At 42.8% G+C, this 18,938-nt stretch overlaps 1 protein-coding gene across 7 annotated transcripts in view; it reads left to right on the top strand.

Moving 5' to 3' along the window:
- DIP2A (disco interacting protein 2 homolog A) overlaps positions 1 to 18,938 on the top strand; it is a 213,732-nt gene that overhangs the window by 119,025 nt on the left and 75,769 nt on the right. For all 7 annotated transcript variants that reach the window (XR_004002532.1, XM_030579396.1, XM_030579397.1 and 4 more), the window contains 7 exons: positions 6,950 to 7,078; positions 8,865 to 8,984; positions 10,493 to 10,690; positions 13,934 to 14,025; positions 15,521 to 15,631; positions 18,013 to 18,136; positions 18,455 to 18,564. Coding sequence is in view for 6 of the 7 variants with exons in the window: in XM_030579396.1 (XP_030435256.1) it covers positions 6,950 to 7,078; positions 8,865 to 8,984; positions 10,493 to 10,690; positions 13,934 to 14,025; positions 15,521 to 15,631; positions 18,013 to 18,136; positions 18,455 to 18,564 (884 nt within the window). In the remaining variant the exon portion in view is untranslated. The remainder of the gene's footprint in view (positions 1 to 6,949; positions 7,079 to 8,864; positions 8,985 to 10,492; positions 10,691 to 13,933; positions 14,026 to 15,520; positions 15,632 to 18,012; positions 18,137 to 18,454; positions 18,565 to 18,938) is intronic.

Raw genomic sequence — 18,938 nt, 5'->3', positions numbered from 1 at the left:
AGTCATACTCCTAGGATTAGCTCATCCACTTTGGTGCGCACTTGACACCCAGCTCTCACCTGTGGCTCTAAGTAGCTGTCAGCATATGACAGTGGCCACATCCCGGAAACTATCTCAACTGGTGGGCTAAACCAGGTGAGGGTAGCCGATGAGTCTGAGACCCTCGGTGAGTTAGGGCCTGTCTACTCATCGCATGCGAAGGCTGGATCCGGCTGACTGAGGAAACTTGGTTCAGTGGTCAGGAAGGCAGTGACAGCAAGCATTGTGGAACGCTCAAGAGCAGGACAAGACACGTAGGCGTCCTGGTCATCCACTGTGCCCTGCCCTGTCTCCAGCCATCTCGACTCTTGTCCTGCCACTGGATACAGATAGGAACTGGGAAGAGAGAGTGAGGTTGACGTCGCGCAGCTCTCCCTCACTTTAATCCAATTCACGCGCATGTCTCTACATCATATCATATCATATCACATATCAAGTCCTGTGGCAATGGGCGAGCGACGAAGCAGCAGGTGTGGATACACTGGGAGCTGTAGCCGCAGACCTGCACACAGGCGGCTCAGGTACAATGGTTGTTCCTCACTGACCGAAGCAGCAGTGGAGCTTGGTGTCTTCTTGAGCAACTGAGCAGCCCTATTCAGGATTGCACTGCTCACCTCCGTAGAATGAGGAGGGGGCTAGAAAAGGTGCCCTAAACGTTGCCTGCTTCACCTTACCTTGGCCAGCATGCTGCGGCTGGCTGGGATCCCATAAAAACGGTCGAACAAAAACAAAACTTAGAGTGACACCGATCACCATTGGCGCATGGAATGTGCTCACGCTACTGGACAACATCACGGCAGACAGACCGGAGAGAAGAGCAGCACTTGTCGCCAGAGAGCTCGCACACTACAACATTGACATTGCAGCCCTTAGCAAAACTCGCCTTGCTAATGAAGGACAGCTGTCTGAGTCAGGCGGAGGCTATACGTTCTTCTGGAGTGACTGCAGCTATCATGAGCGTTGCGAATCTGGAATTGGCTTCACCATCAAGAATCATCTTGTTCGGAAACTTGCCAGTCCCCCCAAGGGTGTGAATGATCGTCTCATGACAATGCAGCTTCCACTTCAAAAAGGAAAACAAGGTACTTTGATCAGCACATATGCTTCCACAATGACCAATCCAGAGGATGTGAAGGATAAATTCTACGAAGAACTAGATGCTCTGCTATCATCAGTGCACTGCACAGACAAGCTGATCCTGCTTGGCGATTTTAATGCAAGACTTGGATGCGATGCTGCAGCCTGGGAAAGAGTCATCAGGAAAAATGGAATGGGAAAGTGTAACAGGAATGGTCTGTTACTGCTGAAAACTTGTGCAGCACATGACCTTCTGATCACCAATATGGTCTTCCGCCTCCCTAAGCGTAACAGGACTTCGTGGATGCATCCCTGTTCCAAGCACTGGCATCTGATCAACTATGTCATTATCAGGAGAAGGGACAGACAAGATGCCAGGGTTACAAAAGCTATGTGCGGCGCTGACTGTTGGGCGGATCACAGGCTCATAGTATCTAAAATGAAGCTCCGTATCATGCCAAAGAGATGACCACAAGGCTGTAAGGCTCCCAAAGGGTCAACGTGTCGAAGCTGAAGAACAGCCGCGTCACTGAAAATCTAGTGGAAGACCTAGAGAATGAGCTTGCTGATCTTCATATTGAGAATGACGCTGAGAGAGACTGGGAGCGATTCTGCAACACTGTCCATACAGCTGTGTCGAAGGTATTGGGGCCCTCCACATGCAGGTGGCAAGACTGGTTTGACGAAAATGATGCAGAAATCCAGGCCTTACTTGATGAGAAGCACCGCCTGCGTCGTGCATATCAGAACGATCCATCCTCAGTGGTGAAGACAACTGCCTTTATCAGCGCTCGCAGAACAGTACAGAACCGACTGCTCAAAATGCCGGACTTGTGGCTGAGCACCAAAGCAGATGAAATACAGGTGTACACGGACAGGAACGACTATAAGCAGTTCTATGAAGCCCTCAGTACTCTCTATGGTCCACAGTCTTCTGGGATCTTTCCCCTCCTGAACTCTGATGGCACTGTGCTCCTTACAGAGAAGCCGCAGATTCTCCAGAGATGGGCTGAACATTTTGAAGCAGTTCTCAACTGCCCCTCAGGCATCAATGATGAGGCCGTTGACAAGATGCCCCAGGTTGCAGTCAATGACTCCATGGATGCTTCACCAGAAGAGAATGAAGTGAGGAAAGCCATCAACCAGCTGTCAAGTGGCAAAGCCCCAGGGTCAGATGCCATACCAGCAGAGGTGTACAAAGACAGTGGTCCGGTGCTGCTGCGGAAACTCACTGAGCTGTTTCAGTCCTTCTGGAAGCAGGGATCCATTCCACAGGAATTTAGAGAAGCGTCCATCGTGCGCCTCTATAAGAGGAAGGGCAATTGCCAGGTATGCGACAATCACCGTGGAATCTCGCTGCTCTCTACAGCGGGGAAAGTTCTTGCATGGGTTCTGTTGAACCGATTGGTCACTCACCTGGAGCAGGGCTTACTGCCAGAATCACAGTGCGGCTTCCGCAAGGGACATGGGACTATTGACATGATCTTCGCTGCGCGTCAGCTATAGGAGAAATGTCAAGAGCAGAATCGTGATCTCTACACAACTTTTGTGGACCTCACGAAAGCATTCAACTCTGTCAGTCGCCAGGGTCTGTGGAGGATCATGTCAAAATTCGGCTGTCCAGACAGATTCATACGAATGGTATGTCAATTTCATCACGGTATGATGGCTCGTGTCCTGGATGATGGTGAAACATTTGAGGCCTTCCCAGTCACCAACGGCGTCAAGGGTGGGTTTTAGCACCCACTTTGTTCAGCATGATATTCTCTGCCACTCTGACTGATGCCTTTCAACAATGCACTGAAGGAGTAAGCCTGAAGTACAGAACTGATGGGAAACTATTCAATCTGAGGCGACTGCGTGCCATCGCCTAGGTGAAGGAAACTGTACTTCAAGACTTTCTCTTTGCCGATGATTGTGCTCTGAATGCTAGTACAGAGCCAGAAATGCAAGCCAGTATGGACAAGTTTTCATCTGCATGCAACAACTTCGGTCTCACCATTAACATCAAGAAGACTGAGGTTATGCACCAGCCAGCTCCCCATGCTCCGTACTCAGAACCGTCCATCACTGTAAATGGACAGAGACTTCAGGCAGTGGACCACTTCACGTACCTGGGCAGTACCCTTTCCCGAGCAGTGTCAATCGATGATGAAGTAAACAGCCGAATTGCTAAAGCCAGCTCTGCATTTGGCCGATTGCGCTCCAACGTCTGGGAACGTCAAGGGATCAGCCTACCAACGAAGCTGAAGGTCTACCGAGCAATGGTGCTTCCAACTCTGCTATATGCCTGCGAGACATGGACTGTCTATCGGAGTCATGCACAAAGGCTCAATCACTTCCACATTTCCTGTCTGCGAAAGCTTCTAAAAATCAGATGGCAGGACAAAGTGCCTGATACTGAAGTCCTTACCAGAGCCGTCAGCTCACACACTGCTGATGAGAGCCTAGACGAGATGGGCTGGACATGTCGTGAGAATGTCAGAGGAGCGCATTCCTAAACAACTCTTCGACGGAGAATTCACCCAGGGAAAGCGCTCCCATGGAGGACAAAAGAAGTGGTTTAAGGACACGCTGAACATCTCTCTGAAGTCCCTCGAGATCAACACTGCCACGTGGGAAACCCTCGCACTGAACCGTCCAGCATGGCGCAGCCTCATTCACACAGGCAGTAATACCTCTGAGGCCAGGCATACTGCTGAGGCTGAAAGAAAGCGTGAGCTGCGCAAGTCCAGAGCTGCCCGCGCATCATCGACAGTGCCATCACATGTCTGCCCGACATGTGACAGGACGTTTCGCGCCCGAATCGGACTGATCAGTCATCTTCAGACGCACAGAGTCCAGTCATCGAACGAATGAGTTGAGGTTTTCATCGACAACGATGGACGATCATCAAGTCAGTATTTGGTTTAGTGCTTTATTAAAGCGAAGAATGTTTCCATTTTTAATAAAGTAACCGAAACTGGGCACAATAGGACATACCAATGACATTTTGGGTGTATACCAAATACTCAGTATTCTATCATAAAACTCTTTTACTTGGTTTGGATATGAAATCTGACATTTCAGTTACCACATGTTATCCCTTCCAATATAGGCTGTCCTGAGAGAGTTACTTTCTGACATTTTGGGGTTTCGTCTCTGTGAAAGGAGTTTGCGATCTCAGTTCAGTAGAATCCTAGAAGATTAGGGTTGGAAGAGACTTTAGGTCATCATCTAGTCCAACCCCCTGCTCAAAGCAGAACCAACCCCAGTAAGTACCTGGTAGGCAACTTACCTAATACAGTAGACACTCATTAGTAGCAACATGTTGGTGCTCTTCTGCTCTGTTGCTGTTATGGGAAGTGTTGACAATTCATAGCAGAGAAAGTGTTCCCAAGGGAAACATTCCCATAAGTTGCAATTGCTCTTACAAGCTGTTGCTGCAAGCAAGCGTCTGCTTACAAAAACCTATCCTCACGAGTGGCCCCCTTGGAGATATTCTCAACATATATCAAGGATTTGAATAGGCATGAGAACAGAACTACCTTTGTCCCCCGGGTGATTCCTCCAGAACTGAATTGAACCCTATTGGTGTGGTGGTGTAGAAAAGTTTGCACTTCAGATGTTTATGCTTCATTTGCTCTGTGACTCCACTTTGCACTTCTGTTTGTTTACTTCCATTCGTAAGAACTAGATTAATATACAATGTTAATTTTTAAACAGTGATGGTGATCTCTGTCTCGGCCGTTTTAGAGGGCACGTCTGATGGATGCAAACTGCCAAGTTATGATCAAAGGTTGGAGTGTTCACTGATCCTAAGTGTGCCCCAGAATTGTGCTCTGGAATCTAAACTTTAATGAGGGAAAAAAAGTATCTAGCTCTTGCAGCATGAAGATCTATGAGCTGAATGCAATTGGTGCAGTATTGTTGTCCTAAGACTGCAGGCAAACGGAAATAATAGCTGCAAAATTAAAACAATCCCATTCATCTCAATGGGTAGTTTCCTCTGGATTAATGTAATTGTAAATATTAACTGTTTCATTGCTGATCATTTTTGCAGAAATAGCTCACTAACTTTCTTATCCCCCAGTGCCTCCCAGATCTCTCCAGCCCCCAAAAGTCCCAACTTTCCTCTATCCAGCTGCCTAAACTCCAGTTTCCATCCTCGACAACTTCTCTGATGCAGCCATGCCTTGCCAATACAGAATTCTGTGACGTATTGAAATCCTCCTTTGGATTTCAGTCTCTTTGAGCTGCACTAGGGCACTACACAGCTCTCATTGACATCGCTCACCTCCTTCAAGACTAGGGTAGGGTATTCCTGCCTCGCAAAGGTAGTTCATTCTCTTTGCTCCATTCATGCAGCTCCTCCTTAGGGCTCTGGATAACTAGGGTCTCCAGTTGAAGCTCTGATGCCTGCCTGATTGCGTCTTCCAGACTGGGTTTTTCAGTAGCAGCTGCGTTCTGAGCTCTTTCCCTAATATGGGACCTGGGTGGTTGGACCCTCTTGAGGGAAAGCTGTAACTGAGTCATTGCCACAGGCTTAGGTGGGTGGACTCTACCTAGGTTGAAGAAGATGGTGATCTCAGTCATCGCATGCTGGTTGTTGGAAGGCAGTTTTCAATCAATTACTGTTGCTTCACTTCTCAGCTTAGCCCTCTGTTCACATGAGGAGTCTCCCCACATAGGAACCCGTCTCTGAACTTCAGCTTTGCAGATGCATACCAGCTGTTAACCTTAGACGGTGCTTCAGTAGTGTCATCCCTGGGACACCCTGCTTTCTCCATTTCAAATTAAAATATAAAATGTGTGTAAATGGTGCACCATATGTCTTCTGTCATCTCATCCCAGCCACATCTTAAATGGAATTTATCCCACCAGATTGCAGCTCACTCTTGTCTCACATAGACCTGAGCCTACTCCTCAGTGAGCATTTGTACCAGAAACACTAAGTGTTTGTAGCTGTGACAACCATGCTATAATCTCTGGAACCGAGTGCTGAAGACTGTCCAGCTATTAGAGCCACATGGGCCTCTAACATTCAGAGGGTCCAGTGAAGAATGAAACTCACAAAGGAGTCACAAAATAAACAAGGGATTTCGCTCAGTCTAAGTGACAAAGTGTGAAAGACCAGCAGTAACCCTTACGAGTAAATATTGAGGGCATAACACAATTAACAAGGCACAGTCACACTTTTCTGATCTAGCCTGGAGCTAACCGCAGAGGGGCCACGCGCTCCTGCAAAGGAACCACACACTTGGTTATGAAAGTCCATCCTTAAAAGAGGATCTCAGTATCTTTTGGGCTTAACTGTGCTGCATTTGTGTCTCCTGTTTGATCCTCAGGCTTCTGGGTCTTCCCACAAATATGTGTCTCTTGGAGATCTAAAATCAGCCCTTGCTGCAGTACCTGGGCTGTGGCTCCCTTCGGGGCCTTTTCTTACTGACTCCCTTCTCTTCCTGGTGCTAGGCTCCGTGCAGTGCCTCGCTCAGTGTTTTCCCTTCCTAGTCTGGGTTCTGGGAGCATCCTCCTTCTGCCAGCTGGCCCAGAGGCTTCCCACCTTTCACTCCTTCCTTCTGATCACCCACAGTGGGTCCCCTCTAGTTTCACCCCAAAGTAATCAGATTTGCTAAGGAGAAGGGACTTGGCTGCCCACCAAAACTTGCTCATCAGTCCTAAAGGTGCAATGTCTGTTGCAATATCTTATCCTTTTTTTTCTTTCTTTCTGGCTTGGGATGGGGCTTCTGCAGAGAAAAAGCTGGAAAAGTATAAGTATACAGTGAGAGGCAACTTGTGTATTAATAACTAAGATGTTTGATGTACATTCTGTCTCTTTCTTGTATCCTCACAGATAACCACTCCGCTCCGCCTGATGTAACAACGGGTCTTGTAGAACACTTGCATCATGAGCGACCGCAAGTAGCATCAGTACGAGGAATTCCCAGGGGCTACAACAGCAGCATACTAGAAACTGCAGATGGTGAATGTCAAACTGATCCCACTCTCCAACACCTGGCCATTTTTCTGCATCACTGAATAGACAAGAGGGTCTATATAATGTTTGCCTGGTACCTGGCTTGCATATCCAGTGTAATGTAGACTATTGCATTGCTGTTCGTTCAGTGCCAGCAATGGTTAGAGCTTTCCAGTTAGATTTCCATCAGTAGTATTTGGATCATCTCTTTTTTGCCTCTGAAATGCTCTAAGTCACTGTAATAGCCTACTGAATGAGAGCCTGGAAATGGATCCCAGGTTTCCCATTTTGCAGTGAGGAATGTTACCATTGGGCAATCAGAGTGGCCTGTGTCCATCTTTACAGTAAACCTATATGTTGTGTTAAAAAAAAAGTCAATATACAATTATGTTTTTGAAACTAAAAATGCTATGAATCTCAAACTTGGAAATCCCCAAACTGAGATAAGCAAAAGCTAAAAATAAGTCAGCTCTCTTCTGTCCAGTTGTGTATTGTTGTAGAATCAGACGGGTAGCCGTGTTAGTCTGGATCTGTAAAAGCAGCAAAGAGTCCTCCCCTACCTTGGTGGGTCCTGCGCTTATTGGCAGATTTGCTCACCTCAGTGATCTTCCCCACAGTCTGGGTCAACTTCTCCTGTGTCTGATCAGGAGTTGGGAGGTTTGGGGGGGAACCCGGGCCCGTCCTCTACTCCGGGTTCCAGCCCAGGGCCCTGTGGATTGCAGCTGTCTATAGTGCCTCTTGTAACAGCTGCATGACAGCTACAACTCCCTGGGCTACTTCCCCATGGCCTCCTCCAAACACCTTCTTTATCCTCACCACAGGACCTTCCTCCTGGTGTCTGATAACACTTGTACTCCTTAGTCCTCCAGCAGCACACCCTCTCACTCTCAGCTCCTTGCACCTCTTGCTCCCAGCTCCTCACAAGCACTTCCTCTCCTCTGGCTCCCCCCACACCTGACTGGAGTGAGCTCCTTTTTAAACCCAGGTGCCCTGATTAGCCTGTCTTGATTGGCTGCAGGTGATCTAATCAGCCTGTCTGCCTTAATTGGTTCTAGCAGGTTCCTGATTACTCTAGTGCAGCCCCTGCTCTGGTCACTCAGGGAACAGAAAACTACTCCTCCAGTGACCAGTATATTTGACCTCTACCAGACTCCTGTATCCCACTGGCCTGGGTCTGTCACACACCTTATAGACTAACAGACGTATTGTAGCATGAGCTTTCGTGGGTGCATCCAACGAAGTGGGTATTCACCCACGAAATCTTATGCTCCAAAACATCTGTTAGTCTATAAGGTGCCACAGGATTCTTTGCTGCTATTGTAGTGTTTTCCTGGTGCTGTGAAACCCTCTAAACCTCACTCAATTAAAAAAAAAACCTATCTCCTTTACAGGATCTTATTTTTATACACATTTTGAAGTTGAATAAATACAGATTTAGCAAAACCTCTTCATTCTATATAAAATAAACTGAGCTTCCCATTTGTTAATCCCACACTGTTACTCAGGCTTTATTATCTAACTGTGAAGTCAGCATTGTTTGCAGCTAGATTAGGTGATTAGAAGGCACACAAAGCAAGCAAACACCTAGTAAATAGCATTGCTTTAAAGCAACCTTAATATTTGTTTAAAGCTGCTGATGGGTTTTTTCCAAACAGGCAACTGCCTTTTTCAACCCCTTTTTCACTCTCACAGTGTAAATGTGCTCCTCAGTGTATGGGCCGACCTTATCAGACAGGTGTCAGACAGCGTATGTAAGTCTTTGTTCTGCTCATTCGGTATATGCATTTAACAGGTGTTCCAGTGAATAGTAGAGTTTCCTCAAAAATCCAACAACTTCTAAACACCTTGAAAAGACCAAAGCGCCCACCACTGAAAGAGTTCTTTGTTGATGATTTTGAAGAACTACTAGAAGGTAATAGCTGTGTCAGAATTGTTAACTGATATCTCCAGTTTTCTGATTGTCCCCGTAAGCTGTCTCAGAGGAGGGATTTCTGCTTCTTTAAATAGTATTGTAAAACATTTTTCCCTAACATCATGGCGAAGTTGGTGTTCCTTGGCAGGACCTGTTCTTGTTTATCTTTCTGGTCTTTTCCAAGTACAAAACAAATAGTATGTCCAGTATTTCAGATTGTCAGACCTTGTGCCAACGCTAGTGTAGAATATCACAGATCTACTGATTATTTTAACTTTCGTTATTAATACGGTTAGATGTCATAAAATAAACATTTTCATTTTTGCAGATTTCATCTTTTATATTGCATGTTTAATATTCTGATGTTAATAGCAGTCCCACAAGTTGCCCACTATAATTAAACATGCAAAACAATTTTTTCTAATATTTTGTTTGCACATGTTCAGAAATTTATGAAACATTCATCTTTGAGGCTGACCTTTTCAAAAGATGAATTTATTGAAAATCTTCAGTAAGAGCAGAATTACAGTAATATGAAGAGTAAAGAGACTGAATACGTGTGCAGGTTTTCTGGGAGTTTTTTTAACCTTAAAATATCAGGAATGTCAAATGTTCTCTAATCCTAAAACTAATCATGACCTCTTTTTGTATTGTAATTAATATCTAAGGGCTGCTCTATGTAACTGCTTAAATTGATGTAACTTATATCGCTCAGGGATGTGAAAATGACACCCCCTGAGTGAGATAAGTTATATTGACTTAAAGTGCTGGCCATAGCTCTCTTTGAAGGCGGGAGACGTTCTCCCGCTGACATAGCTTCCACCTTTCACAGAGATGGAATAATTATACCAACAGGAAAGGGCTGTCCCGTTGGCATAGCGCATCTACCTCAGACGCACTACAGCAGCGCAGTTGCATCGGTGCAGTTGTGCAGATGTAGTGGGGTAGTGTAGACTTGCCTGAACAAAGAGAAGCAACGCACGGGTTTGGCTTTTGATACACTCATATGCGCTTTTATCTAAATATATTCTACAGCCCTACCTGTCCCCCAGTCCTCTCAAACCTTTAGCATCAGTCATGTGGGAACTTAGTGCCCTAAAATGAACATGCCTCTAATTATTGGGAGTGCTACCTTTCTAACAGCTTAGACCAGATTGCTGCCTATCTTGCATCTATGTGAACAAGCAGAAGACATGTTAGCAGAAGTGTCTTTTTCCCACAGCAGAGCTTTAGAGTGAGCTTGGGATTCAAATACTAGTCATCTGTCCAAGTCTTTTGTGAAATAGAAGATTTGGAATTTAAAAAATGCCAGCCAAGGTAAACACTTTCTGACAATGAGGAAGCCCCACAGATCCTTAAACAGCATCATCTTAAAGGTGAAATGAAGCAACTACAGCTGCTTGGAGTGGAGAGGTGGAACTGGTTAATGGACTCCAGAGATGTTAACAAGTATGATACATGCATTTCAGGAGTAAAATGTTGTAATTTTAATTTTCTTATTCTTTTAGTACAACAGCCTGACCCAAATCAGCCAAAGCCAGAGGGAGGTGAGATGACTGCACTTAAAGGCGAACCCTTAGGTGTGGTTACCAACTGGCCCCCGTCACTCCTGGCTGCTCTGCAGCGCTGGGGGACCACTCAGCCGAAAACCCCGTGTCTAACTGCATTGGATACAACCGGGAAAGCCGTCTATACGCTTACCTATGGCAAGTAGTAACTTTGGGACCTTTAATAAAAATTGAAAAAGGAAGAGCTGGTTATTTGGGAATGAGCCATTTGCTTCACTCTATAAAAGAGACTTTGCTGACTACAGTACATTGTTCTGTCACTTTTGAGATTCCTATACAGGTGTGTATTGTGGTATCCTAGACCACTGAATGTTGACTATACCTTAGAAAAGATGAAAACAGTACTTTTGGAGGGGGAATGTACAGTAGGGATCTGCACTGTTTCTCCAAGAAATGGCTTTTTCATCAGCAATAAGCACAGTAATTCATTGGACGTGCTCACTAGAAGAGGAAACTAAAGGCAACCCTCCTTTGTGAGGTTTCCATATATGTAGAGCAGAAAGGGACAGATGACTAGAACAAAGTGCACTGATCAAATTTGAAAAGTAAATACTTCTGGAGTGTGTACAACTTGTTCATTTGATTACTTAGAGCAGAAGTTTTATAATTCAGAATATGCTGAAGGAAGCTTAATCATCAGATAGGAAACTTTACTGCATCAGTGAACAGGAAATATTCCATTAGTCAGATGCTTTTTAAGAGATAATTTGGTTACTCCTGAGAGGCAGCTCAGCAGCACATTACTTGCAATTATCTTTGTCTTTACACATTATATTAAAATTTCCTATGAAACATCCAGGAAACTTAAATAGGCAATTATGCAGTGTTATTTGATAGATAATTGAATACATTAATATGATTAGATGGAGTGGTGGGGCTTTAGCAAGATGTCCAGTTGGTCTGAACTGTGTTCAGATGCTTACTTTTGATAACCATAAATAAAAAATCAGAATAATTAACTATATTAGAAATTAGTTCTAATTTTAAGCAGAGTAGTTGAAGTCATAGTAATAAATTAGGAGTACTTTTAAAAATAGGCAGTCCTAAAAAGATAATCATCTATATTTTGAGTTTGTCTAACAGATTATTTTTCAGTTTCTTTTCTTGATAATCTTGTTTTTTAGCTGAGTATAAAGTATGGTATCATGGTATTCAGGACAGCCAGTTTCTTTATGTACTTTTGTATGTTTGATGTTGAAATAATAGTGGAGCAAAGATCTAGTACCATTCCTAGAGAGCGGACTAAATGAAAGTGTTATTCATAAGATAATTTGTGTGTTTCTGTTATATACTAGTATACAATTGTTGTAGTCCTGAATATGCTTTTATTAATAATGCAAATCTATAGCTGTCAAAATATTCAGTAAAATGTCATTTTAAAAACAGACTTTTATTTCTGGTAGCTTGGTTCAAATACTGTGTATGACGTAAATGTTCTAATTACTCTAAAATCAGGAATGTTTAATTATTGCTTTTTAGAGTGCTAGTCCTACATTAAAAACTTACCTAATGATCCTTTTGCACATAAGCCATTGCAACATTTGCCCCTACGAGTTTGTGATAGTAAATGGGGGAGAAGGTGACCAACAAAGCTTATTTAAATGTGGATTATCAGCTGGAAATCAGAAGAGCCAGCATCTTGCCACAAGCCACCTCTCTGCAAATGACCAGCAATTGTTCCAGAGAACATAGCTCGGGAGCCACTGTAATAGAGTACTTTTTAAAGATGCTTTTTAACAGACCTAACGCTGACTTTATTTTACCTGGTTTTAAGCATGAAGTGAGTAAAAGCAGAATTTGGTAAAACCAGTACACTATGTAGAGAAGACCGTGATAACCTATAGAAAAATTTAGCCTAAATGAAACAGATGCACAACTGGCTGGAAAACCATATCCAGAGAATAGTTATCAGTGGTTCACAATCAAGCTGGAAGGGTATATTGAGTGGGGTCTCACAAAGATCTGTCTATTCAGTATCTTCATAAATTATTTGGATAATGGCAGTGAGATTACACTTATAAAGTTTACAGACAATACCAAGCTGGGAGGGTTTGCAAGTGCTTTGGAGGACAGGATTAGAATTCAGAATGATCTTGACAAACTGGAAAAGTGTTCTGAATTAAATAGGATGAAATTCAGTGAGCACAAAAGCAAAGTACTCCACTTAGGCAGAAATAATCAATGGCACAAATACGGGGTGGGAAATGACTGCCTAGGATGGAGTATTTCAGAAAAGGATCTGGGCTTATAGTGGATCACAGACTAAATATGAGTAAACAATGTACCACTGTTGTGGGGGAAAAAAAAATCCTTTTGAGATTGTATTAGCAGGAGTGTTGTAAGTAAGACATGAGAAGTAGTTCTTCCGCTCTACCCTGCACTGATGAGGCCTCAGCTAGCATATTGTGTCCAGTTTTGGACACCACACTTCAGGAAATGTGGGCAAATTGGAGAAAGTCCAGAAGAGAAGAACAAAAATGATTAAAGGTCTAGAAAACATACCCTATGAGGGAAGATGGGAGAAAAACTGAGTTTGTTTAGTCTGGAGAAGAGAAGGCTGAGAGGGGACACAAGTCTTCAAGTATGTAAACAGTTGTTACAAAGAGGAGAGTGGTACGTTGTTCTCCTTAACCCATGAGGACGGACAAGAAGCAATGGGCTTAAATTGCAGCAAGGGAGATTTAGTTAGACATTAGGAAAAACTTCCTAACTGTAGGGTAGATCAGCACTGGAACAGTTTACCTAGAGAGGTTGTGGAATGGTTGTCGGTGGTTTCGAAGAACAGGTTAGACCAAACACCTGTCAGGGATGGTTAGATAATTCTTAGTTCTGCCTCAGTTCAGAAGACTGGACTACATGACTTCGAGAGGTCTCTTCCAGTCCTATATTTCTGTGATTCATTTAGTAGGTTACCATCAAAGGGTCATTTTGAGAAATTAGCATTTGTATGCATTGTCGGCAGAGAGGAAGGTTGACCAGGTGCTGCCAGATGTCTTAATATTTCAGGCAAAGGTTCTTGGGCTAATTTAGTTGTTAAATCACAATGTGCTGAAAGGCAGTTCTCTGAAGTAGAAGCGATGGAAGCCATAGGCCCCGCCCCCTTAGCTCTGAATTAATTACTTGGTAGTTTTTTTATGCATAATGGTGTTTGCACAATAAGACAGGCAGTAACTCTATTGTGGATAATTTGAGTTTTGAGACACCTTAAAAACACCTAATTTTTCAGAAGGAGCTTGGCATTTGCTTTCTAAAATTCAAGCTTCTCCATGATGTCCCCAGTTGGGCCTCCAGAATCACTAATCAGCATTTAAAGTGTAGCCTGTTGCTTTTTTTTATTCTTAAGATTTTATGCATTTTCTTATATCTGTGCTCTAATTCTAGGCAAACTGTGGAGCCGGAGTTTGAAGTTAGCGTATACACTTCTTAACAAACTAACCAGTAAGAATGAACCACTACTCAAACCTGGACACAGGGTAGGTTACTCCTGGCCTTGCTTTGGAATAATATTTAAAACTAGACTAAAAGGAACTGTGTGTTTTGGAACTGAAGTTCTATTGGGAATTTGGCCAGTATTATTTTGATATGATGCCCAAGAGTTTTCTGGGTGCTGTACTATCAAGTTATAAGACAGGCCCCTGTAACAAAGAGCTTGCAATCTAAACAGATAGCACAGAGCTGGTGTTACCACATGGGAGGGAGACATATATGGAGGTGGGCAGGTGGGTTGGTCACACAAGGCTTAGGAGTTAAAGGACCTTGTTAGTCCCACTCTTTCCCTCTGCCGTCCTGCATAGTGTTACCCGCCAGTCTATGATTCCCATAGATGATGAGTGAGAGGAGGTTTGTTTGCCATTCCTTTTCTTACCCCAGAATTCATGGACACCACACACACACAGCTGTACACTGAACAACGCTATTGAAATGGTGGGTTATTTCAACAGGGTTTTTGAGTCCTACCTTTGGAATCCTTGTTATAGATATGTTGTTAAATGAAGCAATTAGGTCTCATTAAAATGCTTATTTCAGGATATATGCTTCGTTTGTACTGAGGTAGCTTGGTAATTCAGATATGGAGCTGGTGTGGTTAACTCTACTAGACAGCTCTTCGGAAGGACCAATCAGGGACAGTATGTGCTGATGCTTCAGTCCTGTAACGTACAGTTTTCCAGATGCTGAAGCCTTTTAACAGTAGACTTTACACTTGACCTTATTGCACCTGGAATGTGAATTCTTAGCACCGACAAAAAGTCAAGTCCTGAAGCTACTGCCCTTGATACTAGCAATGCGAAACCCATGTACCTGATAAGGTTATTTTCATTGTCCCAAACATCACTATTATGTTTAATTGGCTAATAAATGTAAGGTAGTGCAGTTTTTCACCTAAAGCAAGCAGCTGTCGTCATTCTGTTTTATAGATTTTTTTTTTTCCCTTCAGCAAACATAGAATTCATAATGAATCACAGTAAGCAAAAGACCATTGTCAGTACAGTCTCTTGCGTGTGCTGTGTACAAATTGCTGTATCATTGGTAAGACAGTAAAGATTGTGAACAAAATTATGGATGAGTTGGGCAGTCAGAAATGGCTTTTGTTTGAAAAAAGCCTTGTAATGTCAGTTTAATTATTGATAAATGCAATATTTTGCATTTCTGGATAAAAATCTGATTGAAGGAACCTTCTTTATGAGGGTTTTGTGTAAACGAATGGCATAAAAGTGAACTGCTCTGTGGAACCCTGGGATTCAGTTAGATTGTACTGATTATATAATATATTCACAAGCAGGGAGATCAGTTTGCTTCATCCAGTGAATGAAGCTTGTATACATGATAAATGTGCGTGTGCATGCTAAGGTGATTACCGTTGTTTAAATGTCTCCAGTTCTTGATATGATCCTGAACGATATGTGGGAAATGTATTTTGAAAAAGACTCTCTAAAAATCTTTTACTGACTTTGCTCAATCTTGTTATAGGTGGCTCTGGTGTTTCCTAACAGTGATCCTGTGATGTTTATGGTGGCATTTTATGGGTGCCTCCTGGCAGACCTGGTTCCTGTGCCAATAGAAGTACCACTCACAAGAAAGGTAATCCAGTGTGTCAGCCACATTCGGTAGTGAAAATAATCAGTTTTACAAGAGAATATGTGGGTTCCACAGTGTTGCTTTGAGCTACAGAGTGCCACAACTAGGCAGAATGATAAGAGGTTTTTTTTTGTAGTTCAGGGGATGTGGATGGATAGGGGTTTTTTTGTTTGTTTATTTTTTTATGGCTTCAAGAGTAGAGGGATGTTATTAATCGAAACAGCAGTAAAACTGAAGTGTCTGTCTGCAGAAGAAAGCAGCACAGTGCATGAACTGAATTGATGGTTGTACTTCTCTAAATGTTAGATTTTAGTGCATGCTAATGTTTGTGGAGCAGAGTTTAATACCGAAACTAGGAAAACCTGTGAAGTGAATAATTGAACTGCCCTTTAGTATGTATATGCTTGTAGATATGTTCATGAATTTTTCAAACTTTTAATGTTGAATGTTCTGATGGCAGTGTTAGTCAACACTATTAACTGAATCTCTAAATATATATATTTAAACCTAACTAGCTTCAGGACTGAGCTTGATAAGTTTATCAGAGGGGAGGTCTGATGGGACTGCCTGCAATGGCATGTGGCTGATCTGTGACTGCAAGTAGGAAATAGCTCCAGTGGCCCATGATGGGACAATAGATGTGGAGGACTCTTGAGTTACTACACAAAATTCTTTCCCAGGGGTCTGGCTGCTGGGACTTGCCCTCATGATCAGGGTCTATCTGATGGCCATAGCTGGAGTTGGGAAGAAATTTCCCCCCGGGTCAGATTGGCAGAGACCCTTCCTCTGCAGTATGGGACACAGGTCAATTGCAGGTTTAAGATACTGTAAATGGTGGATTCTCTGTAACTTGAAGTCTTTTAATCATGGTTTAAGGACTTCAGTAACTTAGCCAGAGGTTCGAGGTCTGTTACAGGAGTGGGTGGGTGAGACTCTGTTGTCTACGATGTGCAGGAGCTCAGACTAGATGATCACATCTAGATTATAAATCCCTTCTGGCCTTAAAGTTTGAGGGTTTTTTTTAAATTATTTTAAGATTTTTACATGTTATGGAAGATTTTACTATTCAAAATGATCTGGATAAATTGGGGAAATGGTCTGAGGTAAACAGGATGAAGTTCAATAAAGATAAATGCAAAGTTCTCCACTTAGGAAGGAACAATCAGTTTCACACATACAGAATGGGAAGCGACTGTCTAGGAAGGAGTATGGCAGAAAGAGATCTAGGGGTCATAGTAGACCACAAGCTTAATATGAGTCAACAGTGTGATACTGTTGCAAAAAAAGCAAACATGATTCTGGGATGCATTTAACAGGTGTGTTGTAAACAAGACACGAGAAGTCATTCTTCCGCTTTACTTTGCACTGGTCAGGCCTCACCTGGAGTATTGTGTCCAGTTCTGGGCACCGCATTTCAAGAAAGATGTGGAGAAATTGGCGAGGGTACAGAGAAGAGCAACGAGAATGATTAAAGGTCTTGAGAACATGACCTATAAAGGAAGGCTGAAGGAATTGGGTTTGTTTAGTTTGGAAAAGAGAAGACTGAGAGGGGACATGATAGCAGTTTTCAGGTATCTAAAAGGGTGTCATCAGGAGGAGGGAGAAAACTTGTTCACCTCAGCCTCCAATGATAGAACAAGAAGCAATGGGCTTAAACTGCAGCAAGGGAGATTTAGGTTGGACATTAGGAAAAAGTTCCTAACTGTCAGGGTAGTTAAACACTGGAATAGATTGCCTAGGGAAGTTGTGGAATCTCCATCTCTGGAGATATTTAAGAGTAGGTTAGATAAATGTCTTTTAGGGATGGTCTAGACAGTATTTGGTCCTGCCATGAGGGCAGGGGACTGGACTCGATGACCTCTCGAGGTCCCTTCCAGTCCTAGAGTCTATGAGTCTATGTTAAAATGTTACTTGTCATAACTCTAAGTACTGTGGTTGAAAATAGTCTGTTTTGGAGAAACGCATTTCTGTCTTTTATAGAGGCTATATTTTCAGCTCTGTAACAATATAGAACAGCAGTTTATACATGTAGGCAGACTAAGGTTTTCCTGGATTTAGAGACTTACGTTTATTTAAAAATGAGAAAGGAACACTTCTGTTGTGGTGAATTACACATCTCTTGAGTTTCCCACAACAGAGAGGTGCATCCAAATGAACGGGAGTCACAGGAGATCAAGGATTCAGATAGCGCTCTCATGCTGCAATAACAGGCACCAGACAACAGGAGACATTTAAAATGACTAACTGTGTGAAGGCTAAGAAATGTATTTGGAAACACATGATTATTCACATGTAACTTCTTAACATCTTTTAAACATGGCAGAATTGCAGAAAACTCTGAGCTTTTCCATTTGCATCTTTACAATATCATGGTTTTTCTATAGGATGCTGGCAGCCAACAGATTGGATTTCTCTTGGGCAGTTGTGGAGTAACCTTAGCTTTGACAACAGATGTTTGTCAAAAAGGCCTTCCGAAAGCTCAGACTGGAGAGGTAGTTACATTCAAAGGTACATTTTTTGTTATCCATAATTTTTCTGCAGAGCAAAGAACATAGATATGAATGCTACTGTACAATTACTAGATTGATTGTGATTACACATTTCTAACTGCGTATGAAGGAAGAACTACAGAGGAATCTGAAAACTCTCTGCCTCTTGTCAAAAGAGTGCTTTGATCAAGTTGTTAGTGACTTTCATTCCACATTTGCCCCAGCAGCATGATTCTGGCATTTTTGCTTAGCTAGTTGTTGCTGTCCCAGAATATTGAAAAACAAAATATTTCTTTGGAAGTGTTTTAATTATTTTCATCTTGGTTTTTAATTTAAGGTTGGCCTCGTCTTGTTTGGTTTGTGATTGATGGAAAACATCTTGCAAAACCAGCCAAGGACTGGCATCCACAAGTACGGGATGCCAGTGCTGATATCGCTTATATTGAGGTAAACAAATGTAATATGCTGAGCGTATCTGACACATGGGTTCCATCATTGATTTTCACACCTGTATTGAATGTATCCATTCTCTTGCTCTCCCTCTGTCCTTACTGAAAACAGTCAGAATGTATATGATTATCTCGCCATGTTATCGGACGTATTATTTTAGTTGTAATCCTGTGGCTTGTTCCTTTGGGTAAAATTTTCAAAAGTGCCTAAGTGACTTTTATTTTTTGCAATGAGATGTAGGCTTCTAAGTGACCTAGACAATTTGAAATTTTTACCCTGTGTCTATATCCTGGTTGTGTGTCACATTTACTTGGTAAGTTTTCAGTGCATGGACCATGTCTCTTAATCTCTGTAAGGTGTCGTGAAAAGTT

The sequence above is a fragment of the Gopherus evgoodei genome, chromosome 11, assembly GCF_007399415.2.
Source record: "Gopherus evgoodei ecotype Sinaloan lineage chromosome 11, rGopEvg1_v1.p, whole genome shotgun sequence".
Lineage (NCBI taxonomy): Eukaryota > Metazoa > Chordata > Testudines > Testudinidae > Gopherus > Gopherus evgoodei.
The sequence above is the reverse complement of the archived record's forward strand: the minus strand, read 5'-3'. Positions and strand labels throughout refer to the sequence as shown.